The sequence below is a fragment of the Crocodylus porosus genome, unplaced genomic scaffold (genome assembly GCF_001723895.1).
Source record: "Crocodylus porosus isolate Cpor-Errol unplaced genomic scaffold, CroPor_comp1, whole genome shotgun sequence".
Classification (NCBI taxonomy): domain Eukaryota; kingdom Metazoa; phylum Chordata; order Crocodylia; family Crocodylidae; genus Crocodylus; species Crocodylus porosus.
In genome coordinates this window covers 60,369,204-60,379,811 of record NW_017728931.1, presented here as the reverse complement: position 1 = coordinate 60,379,811, position 10,608 = coordinate 60,369,204, and the positions used below count along the sequence as shown (strand labels likewise).

General features: G+C 40.7%; 1 protein-coding gene across 1 annotated transcript in view; it reads right to left on the bottom strand.

Annotated features, from left to right (window-relative positions):
- Positions 1 to 3,377: 3,377 nt before the first annotated feature.
- The window catches only part of EMP1 (epithelial membrane protein 1), a 16,052-nt gene continuing 8,821 nt past the window's right edge, over positions 3,378 to 10,608 (bottom strand). The window contains exons 2-5 of the mRNA XM_019545201.1: positions 10,430 to 10,548; positions 7,055 to 7,154; positions 6,788 to 6,928; positions 3,378 to 5,336 (exon numbers count right to left, since the gene is read on the bottom strand). Of these exons, the coding sequence (XP_019400746.1) occupies positions 5,182 to 5,336; positions 6,788 to 6,928; positions 7,055 to 7,154; positions 10,430 to 10,507 (474 nt within the window). The 5' untranslated portion in view covers positions 10,508 to 10,548 and the 3' untranslated portion in view covers positions 3,378 to 5,181. The remainder of the gene's footprint in view (positions 5,337 to 6,787; positions 6,929 to 7,054; positions 7,155 to 10,429; positions 10,549 to 10,608) is intronic.

Here is a 10,608-nt window from a genome sequence, read left to right as displayed (position 1 = left end):
TCATGTCTCTAACAATATCCCGGAAGCTGAACAGCCCACAGGAATGAAACTTGCCAATTGTGCAGTACTCAAAAAAGGTGTGGGAGTATCATGCCTTTCTGATTCTTCAGGCAATTATCCTGCACCCTGACTGCTTCTATTATCGTAGTCAGCATGGCTGCCTGTTTAAATGGTAATAAGATTATGTAACCTGCTTTAAAAAACCCATTCAGGTACAGTATATACCTCTAACTCCTATGGAAATGCATTCCAGAGACTGGGTGTGCTTTGCATGGAGTGATATTTCATTTCTTCCTGTTCTACTTTGTCTCCTCTGAGTGATTCTAGAGTTAAACTGAGCCCAGTTGTCATTCCACGGGAGAGTGGAGTTACTCTGAGGATGAATCTGGCCCTTAACCTTTAAATCCCTTCCCATACAGCAGCCCCTTTTGCCTTCCATCATTTGTACTGCCTTTTCCTGCCCCTTTTCTAGTTTTACTGTTATCTTGGCTATGAGATGAGTGAAATTTGCTCATGGTAATAAAGTGAAGACATACCATCATCTTATATAAGGACACTATCCTATTTTCTGTGTTATTTTCAATCCCTTGCCTAACGCAGCTTAGCATCTGAGGGTTTTTTTGGGACTGCCACAGCACATTGAGCACGCACCTTTAATTGATCCATCAACAGCGGCCCCTGGATCTCTTCTGTAATAATTTACAAATAATTCAGAACCCATCAGCATGTATAAGCACTTGGAATTATTTCTTCCCAAGTGCTTTCCCTGACAAGCATCAAGGAGGGATGTCATTTGCTAGTGTTCCCTGCTTAGCTACAGCTCATTTTTAGATCTTCTTGTAGCTTCTCACAATCTTTCCTATTGTCAGCTAATCAAATACTCCTTGGTGTCTCTGCCTAGAACTTAATACAGATAATGAAACATAATGATCATTGTACTGATCCCCAGGAAGGCCCATCAGGCTTAGTTTTTTCACTTCTGAGAATTTGGATTGTTTGTCTCTACTTGTTCCTGACTAGCTCTCACATCAATTTTCAATCCACAAGAGGGCTTCACTCTAGTCCCTTTGTGAGATGTTACCAAAAGAACTGCAGAATGGCACATGATTATCATTCCTTCTGGCTGATTTATTGCAATTTAGTGTCTTGAATTAGTACTTCATTTTTCTTAGTAAATACCTCCATCTTCTAGAAATGCCTCACTTTTACTTCCTGTAGATTTTGTTTCATATGTTTTTGTAAGGGGTGTTCCTTCATCTTCTGCAGGGAAATCTGAAGAAAATAAATCACTTTGCCTCTTCTCCATCTCCTTATCCTCTTTGATTGCCTCATGGCAATTTACCAATATCCTTGGGTCTTCCTTCCTCTGTTTTAAAAGTTTTCCTATTGTTTGTCTTGGTATGCTTAGCTTTTAAGGCTGATTTTATGTTAGCTCCTCTTAAGGCCTGTTTCTAAGCCCACTAAAATCAATGGAAGAACTCACATTGACTTTTGGTGGGCTTTTATATCTTGTATTAACTTCCCTTGGGGATTGATTCTCATATAAGACAGGTTGCTTTTGTAGACTACATGCAGTCTTGATTGCTTCTTACCTTTTAAGCTTCCTTTTTTGAGTGTACAAGGTGCATGATACCTAATCACTATTCAGGGAGGGCCTTTCCTTTTGGGTCTTAATTTCCTTAACATAGTAGGACCAGAGGCAAAATAATGAGAGTTCATCAGGGTCAGGTGTTCTAAATGCAGATCATCCCTTCTGGACTGGGTTATATTGTACTGTCTTTGGTTTAAACCAAATCGACACTGCTTGGCCAAAGCTATACCTGCATTTGGTCTGTGCTGCCTGAGAAACAATAAATTCAGAAATAGAATCTAAACAGTACTAGTTTCTGTTACCCCAGAGCCTCCTATCTAGTCTTCTAAGCAGTAAAACACCCTGTGTCTCTCTCTAATCCCTTCCCACTGTAACTCACCCAGTTGTCTTGAAAGTCCAAACAAATTCATCTGAAAGAGTTAACTCACAGCTGGAAGAGATTCCTGAGATGTCTCTGAACCTTAGCTGGAAATTAATTTCAGAACTTTCAGCTGTTTTCTAGTTTGGCAAGGGATACTAGTAGGAGAAGGCACAACACGGCTTCAAGGACCTTTCCAGGAACAGGAAAAGACCATGCCTATCTTGTCACATTGCATGCATTTCACCAAGTTATTTCTAAGACCTTGCTTTGATGTCTCAGTTACTTTATAGCTGGGTAGTTGAAGTCATACACCATTAAAATTTAGTATTGTGCTGCTGTCTGTTGATAAGGTTTTCCAAAGTACCCCTGCTGAGGGTGTGGGATTTTAATTTCATGGCTAATTTGATTGGTAACATTTTCTGTCAAACTGACTATCCATGGCCCTGATCATAGAATCACAGAATCAATGAGTTGGAAGGGACCTAGACAGATCATCTAGTCTGACCCCCTGCCATGGGCAGGAAGAAGCACTGGGAGTGGCAGGGTTCATAAGACCCCAGCCAGGTGCCTATCCAGTCTCCTCTTGAAGATTTCCAGGGAAGGTGAGAACACCACCTCCCTGGAAAGCCTATTCCAGGCTCTGGCCACCCTTACACTGAAGTAGTTCTTCCTAATATCTAACTTAAACCTATCCTCCCTCAGCTTGTGGCCATTGTTCCTGGTGACTCCAAGGGGGGGCCTGGTGAACAGACTTTCCCCGAGTCCCTGCTGGTGGCCCCTGATAAAGTTGTAGGCAGCCACAAGACCTCCCTCAGTCTCCTCTTGCGGAGACTGAAGAGATTCAGGTCCCTCAGCCTCTCCTCATAGGGTTGGCCATGGAGGACCTCAACCGTATGAGTGGCCCTCCTCTGGACCCTCTCCAGGTTCTCCATGTCCTTCTTGAATGATAGTGTGAGCCAAGAATGGCTGGCACCTCAGAGGGTCATATTTCATGTTTTCTGTAACTCATCTGCTAGGTCCTTATCTTATGTTCTAATAAATCAAAGAAGTTAAAGGTAGAAAAACCTTGTCAGTTATCTGACCCAACTCATAAATTGAAGGTGTAGGGTTATGTCTTCACAACGTTGGCATTGGGAGTTTGATCCCACTGACGCATATGGCTAGACTCAGGCATATGCAGAGTGGGAATTTGTCTTGAACCAAGCTCCTGGAGTCATGTGATTGTCATAATTTTGGAAAGTAAAGTGTGGAAATTGAAAGGGAACCTAACTATAATGTTGGTATCTGCCTGAGCTTGCAGAGAGCCTGACATGTTATCCCTGAACGTATTCCTACTCATGCCCCAAAGAGACAGCTTATATAGAGACCATCAAAACCATCTGGTAAAGTGAACCATCTCAAATACTTAAAAACAAACCAAAAATCTGTATTATAAATGGAATTGGTGTGTATTTTTATATCCCTAAAGTTAGAAACATTTGTTTCAAAATATTTACAATTAGTGTATATGCAATAAACTTAGTATGTTATAGAAACAGAATACAGTACTAGACTATGTCCATCAAATTGACAAAGCCTTGGTAGAAAAAGAATGTAACAAAGAAATAGCAAGAGAAAATACTGTTATTGCTAAATCTGCATCCATAAATTCTTGATGTTTGCTAACTTTTATTTGTGGGCATCATCAAAGTGAACCTTGACCTCTTGTAAATAGACCATGGAGTTTATTTTTTAGAAAAGGACAGAAATATGTGGATTGGATACCTTGGTGTAGTGTGCTATAAAAGTGGTTTATATTTCCTTGCAGACTTTCATGTGAGGATCTCAGTTTATTAACACTGATTTATAAAGCTACTCAACACCTCTGTTTGGTAAATGTTTTTATGTATATGCCTACTTTTAGGAAATCATAGGTGCAAAAGTGTGAAGTGGCTGAGACTCTGCCTGCATTGTAAATGTCCCATGCCTATCAGCAGTGCCCTCAAACACACCATACTGCTCCATGCACACTGCCATCCAGAGCAGAAGTAGTTTAGCTGCATCTACCTGATGCTCAGGACAGGCTAATTAATGTTTCTGAGTGATAATTTTTGAGGATGTTACTGCCTACAAGTGCCTTGACTTGCCTGGTCACACAGCTGGTGACAGCACTGGAACAGAATTTAGGAGTCCTGACTGGCACGATTTCTGCTCTTATCGCAAAATATCTTTCTATGAAGAGATCAGTGGGTTGCTGATAAATATCTCATCTTGTGCTACAAATGAAAATAAAATTGATAACCTGCAGATTGTTATAATGGTGAGAAGATGAAATTCCGTGAGCCTAAGTTAATTTCTTCAATGATCTGAGTGGAAAGACTTTTCTGTCCTATTGAGTATACAGCATGTGCATTACAGTTTTAGCTGGATGGGGCTACACGGTGGGGCTCCCTGAGGCCTGCATATAGATGCTATTTTATAAAGTTACACAGAAAAGTATAATGGGCACATTTATGTGACTCCTTGGGATATATACTATTGAGATATAACTGCATCCTCTGTAATTAAAAGCTTTGCCTCTTTTCTCCCTTCTCTTTCTTTTCCCCTCACGTCCTATATGTTTTCATCCCCCGCACTACCTCCTATCCCAATGTGTCTCTGAAATATTCATGGGAATTACACTCTTTTTCTTAATGAGGAAATGGGAAGGTGATGAAATCGCTGTTTAAATTTTTTTAAATCTTGAATTTAATCTAATTTCAGTTAGCCTACTCTCAGAAATGTCTCTCTTATTTTACTATTTTAAATAAAAAATGTAACAAAAGGCCTGTGACAGTGTTTCCATGGGAAAAGAAGTCTTAAACCTCGCCATTCTACCCACAATTCACACTAAGAAGTAACAGGAAGGGGACTGAGAAGGGGAAAAGATGCAGCATTCATTTTCTTGGTGTCCTACAGAGTCAGTGATGCAATCCGATGGTTCCTTAAAGTTCAGCATGACTTTGCGAGCAAGGATAACAGTGGCTGGTTACTTGCTGTTCATCTGTATCTTTATGACCAAGGAATCCACGATGCACTGGGCAGGGCAGAGCTGCTTCTCTCTCTCGTGGATTAATTTCTGTGATTTTCTTTTATTTTGCTTGCAGTAGCTGTTTTGTCTTTGTTTTATTGGCCAAACAGTTCTCCCAGCAGAGTGACTTCTCCTCCCCAGCTCTAATTTCCAGCCCACCACCCTTAACTCATGTCATCCTTATTTCTTCCTAAGGACAAGGTAGAGGATGCCGATGATGAAGCTGAAGCAAAAGCAGATCCAGGCCAAGATGAAGCAGTAGCCATGATGAGACGGAGTGAAATAGCCTGAGTACTGGGCAGTGAAGATGGAGGCTCCAATCAAAATGCACAGCCCTATGGGGTGGAAAAAGAAGGAAATGGAAGATGCTTTAAAAACTGCAGGACATCTGAATTCTATATTGAGAAGTGCTAGAGCTACCTGGTTAGATGTTGCTCCATGTTTCCTGTGAAACAGCTGCCTGCATGTTTCATAGGAAAGTTCTGAGACATTTTTCTGTGTCCATGGAGATCACAGGCTGATTTGAAATTGTGAGGCTACTCAAGAATACTGAACTCTGTATGTAAGCATTTCTGTCTGTACTAACTCTTGGATAACCAAGGCCACACCCTATATCACCTAGCTGACACTCCTATTCCACCTTGCTAAACCATTACTAGGAGAGGTGGGTGGATCTGTCCTCATGACTTTTTGTAACTTGTCATATGGTGAAAATGAAGGCATTTTGCAGAAGTAGATGTTGTCAGTGTTTTAGCAGGGTGTGAGCTGGGTCAAATAAGTAGATACCTCACAGGTGGATGAGGATCTGGTGCCAACAGCTGACGAGGAATTTATTCATTTACAATGGGGAGCTCTGGACAACAACTCCAATATTTGGTTTTGCTTGTACAGTCTTATGTAACAAGAATCTGATACAGAGCCAACTGAGTCGTAGAAGAGATTCCTGTTACTTTAACAGGTTTTGGTCTAGAGATCATCTTTTCCTTATGTGGTAGGGCTGGTCTGCATAACTTCCTGTAGTAATAAACCAATCTGATATTTGTAATCAACATGTACAACTCTACACATGTACATACATAATGTAGGTATTTAAAGTTGGTTTGGAAATGGTATTTTCTATTTAAATAAAGAATTGAACCCCCTCCCTCCGCATTTCATGAAAATTTTTAAATCTTTTCATTTTAGAAAAAACTAAACGGTTTTAATTTGAGAAATAAATATATATTTTAATTTTTTTTAGCCTAAAACTAGAAGATTTCAAATGAAATGGACATCTGCCCCCTCCCCACAAAAAACAAACCTTATCAAAATATGTCACTTTCTATTGAAAAAAATCAGAACATTTCTGATGAGAAAAACGTTCTGATCTGATCTGCTCTGAAGGATGTATATGGACTGCCTACAGGCTCCTTTTTCTCTTTGCCTTTGCCTTGCAGTGCAGTAGCTGATGCTCAGCATTATTTACAACCACTGCACAGCTGTTTTAAGTCAGTAAAGTAGATAGGTACAGATTCTCAACAATCTTTGATCACTTAATTTCTGTTTATTTCAGTGAAGGTGAAGTGTCTAAATACCTCTGCGAACATGGTTCCAGTTTTAGTTCACTGACGTCCTTTTGGTAAGATAAGACACCCAAAATAATTGAAGAAACAAACTAGAGACTAAGGCAGGATTAATTATGTCATACAGTGAGAGGGTGTGCATCCATACACATACACGCACGCACACACACATACATTTTTAAATGTTTATGTAATCTGATGCAGAGAGAATGAAGTGGACTTACAGCAAATCAGCATGATGGCGCCAGCAATGTAGAAGCGTTTTCCTTTCTCCAGGGTGAAGAGCTGCACAACGAACATGACCAGTGAGACAAAGGAGAAGATGATGGCCAAGATCATGAAGGCTTGCACTGCTTTCATGGGCTCTATCAATGCATAAAGAAGAAATCTTGAGCATTTTAGGGCACTTTCAGTGTCATGATGGACCAAAGTTCTTCAAATAATACAGGTCATATCAAGACCTAAGGAAAATGTCTCCTGTGCATACATACCCTCAGTATGGATCTTAGCTTGTATGCAGTGCCCAGCTGTGCATTCCAGCCAGAGTCCCACTGTCCCATTTTGGTTCATTAAAGAACTGACGAGCCAGACCTGAAAGAACAAAAAAGCTGTCAGATTCATCACTCTTGTGGCACTGACTACGATTGCCACAGTCTTACCAGGTTCAAGAATAAGGTACAATGGCTACCAGAGACTCCGTTAGATATTGAGAGGGCATCTGGGAAATGTTACAATGCCCGTAAGCAGGACATTTAATCAGTAAAGGAGCTGCTCTGCATGAATTGGAATGAGTGGACTAACTAATGTTGGACGAGCTAATTAATTCATGTCATGTAGTGGCTTCCATTGTCACAATAAAGCTGTGATGTGGTCAGCATCGTCATGACCTCCCTTTGAAGTGCTACAGTTCTTTGGATGCATGTGTGCCAACCTCTTTTTGGTAGTGGTCCTCTGTCACTGTTTCAGAGTAGGACAGTACACAGCTTTACGGTTCTGCTGATACAGAAATGTGTGGCATATCCTCTAGAGCAGTGGTTCTTAGCCTTCAGACCAGGCCTGCAGTCTTCACATGGGTCCAGAAATTTGGCAGGAGGGGAGCAGCAACAGCATTAATTGCTGTCAAATTTCTGGACCTCTGGGGGGGACCTGTGGGTCAAAAGATGTGGCCCTGTGTGCTAGTTTGCATCAGCATATGGTTGGGCCAGTGTGTGGAGCCTCTCCATAGTTGCATCTGATGTGCAGGGTTGGGCTGGTGCACTACATCACACCCACACCCTGACCTTATGCTGGATCCAGCTGGTGGACCAACCACTGCCACTCATCTGGTTTGTGGATTGGCCCTGTGTCACTCATCCAGCCTGTGAGACCAGATGCCTGAACACCACTGCTCTAGGCACTGGGCTGCAGGGCAAACTGAGAACTTGTGATGGAGTCTTGTGATATTTTTAGCTGTGTTTTCCTTTTGTTTTAGGTTTTGAGGTCAGCCCCTAAATATGACTTGGGGCTGTTAGTGAAGACTATTCACTCAGTTGTGAGTTGCCACCAGGGGTCAGCATAGCCAAAGGCACAGAGCTGCACTGTTACCTAAATGTGTTGCACAGCTCCTGTAGACAATGTTTTCAAAAGACAGGAGACTTCATCAAACCCTTGGGTTTGGAATTTTAAAATGGAGGCCTGTGGCTTTGCCTCCTGTTTGATGTAAAATGGACCAGGGCCAGCAATTTACACTGCACAGTATGCTAACAACAGACTTTTGCTTAACTACAAATGAATCTGTTCAATTGTAAGCCTGCTGGGCAGGGACTGACATTTTACTGTATGTCTGCAGTGTGTAGCATAAAATGTCCTCCGTTTAGCCGAAACCTATAGGTACTAATGGACTCCACTGATGATGAAACGTTTCAGTGGTATGGAACAGGATTGTGCTCTAAGGGTTATACATGTTTTTCAGGGTCTGGCTTGTTATGAGAAAGTGTCAGGAAGAAATTTTCTATATTGTACAGTATTGTAGAGTGATTTCCTGGATTCTCTTGGGCATCTAGATTTAATAATTAACAGTATATCCAACTAGATGATATCCTGGGCTGACTCAAGAGGGCAGAAGGCAAATTATTTGATTCAAGGAACTGTTGGGTTGTGATAAACATATTCACATGCTGATTTATGCCACACTGACAGAATTTGTTCTTTATCCAAGTCTCTTATTTTCACCCAAATGAATATAGTTTGTTTTCCTTTGCAGCTTGGTTAGCAAGAGCACATTGGAAATAAACATCTATGGGCCAGCGTCTCAGCACAGTGAGATTTTCTGTCAGATATTTCCAACCCACAACATGCTCTGCTATCAATCCTTTGGTATTTGTGCTGTTTTGAGTTACTTCCACCTTGGTCCAGCAATTTATAGTCATGAATGCATAGCAATGCTTGGTCTTTCTGTCATAGGTGCTCTTGAACCACATGTACTCTAAGGGATTCTGAATGCTTACTTACTATCTGCTTTGCAGCAGGTAGGAGTTAAATTGAATGATGATGCACATAACTAAACTTTTAACCCAGACTGGCAATAATCTTCATTTTGACCTATCCTTCTCACATTGGGTAAGTATATGCCTTGTCCTATAATTAACTGATAGAATTCTCTTCCTCAGCAGTATCCGTGCAACCTCATTGATTCCAGTGGACTTTCATGACCAGAATTTGGCCAACAAGTATGCCTCTTCCTTAGATACGGGTGGTAAAATCAATCATAGATCATCTATAAGTGCTTTAACTGGTCAAACCATGAGTCTGGACATCCTTTGGAAGTGCTGTAAGACCTTATTTGTGCAGGCATTTAGCAAACAGAAGTAGGTTGGGATATTGTTTAGGGGATTTCTCTTTCATGTTTATATTCTTGTTGTCTTCTAAGTTATTTTGTTTTCTTGCTGGTTCTCCTGTTTTATAAATTATTCTGTTCTCTTCTTGTAAGTTACCCTGAGCATTTGTTGGGAAGGTCATTGTATACATTGAATGTATGAATGAATATCCAGATTCTCTCTCTTTTTTTAAACGAGTTGCCATTTTGTGTAGTGGTATGTACAATGACCTCACATGGCCTGTTTTCCGTATTTGTGGTGATAGGTTTTGGAAAGCAGAACCTTATAGTAAGTTTATAGGTCTTTTGTATACATCTCACATTGTAAAGTATTTTCAGTCTAGCAGGGAGCAGTCCTTATTTGTGTTGTGTACAGGGTCTTAACAAATAGATGATAATTAATTGTACCAAGAAGTATATTTACTCTTGGCAAAACAACTCCTGAGAGCACTCTATCATTCCTGAAACAAACAAACATGGGAGATCTTATAATTATATAGCGAACTGTCTGTTAGATGGGGTGATAAATGCCACCTCACAACTATCATCCACTAATTTCACTTGCTCAACTAGTTCTTGAGTAGAGAGTGTTACAAGTGTTGCTTATTCTAAGACATGGGAGTAGAAACCTCACCCTGAAGCTACCTCGTTTCAGTTCAAGGGTAGGAAATCCTTCTATTCTTATGGTGATACTTCATTACTTTCAGAAGGAGGGACCTGAAGCTAACACTTAAAGCAAGGTGGCTTGATTATTTCCCCCCCAGGCATGTATTTATTTCAGTTGACATACATTAGTATAAAATTGGAGCAAGCCCATGGTAAATCAGGCTCCTTATGTTTTCTGACTACCATCTCTCCCCTGTTATGGTTGTTAACCTTCTGAGAGGTTGTGTCCTAAGACTATGGATCTTGCTACACAAAAGATGACCCTTTTCAATGGTATATAGAGTTATGACTATGGAAGGACTGAGTTCAGGGACTGACAGTTTTGTTCAGAGGCAGAATTACTTACATTGGAGATAGTAGAGACAAAGAGCATGATCACAGTGGCAATATGGATCACAAAGATACCAGCCAGTAATACCAACATCTTGGCTCCTTGCTGCGTGTGTGGACTGTCTTAAGAAGATTCTAGAAGGGAAAATGTATTGGAGTTAAAAATAAAGGTAGGTGCTGGATCACAGTATATCA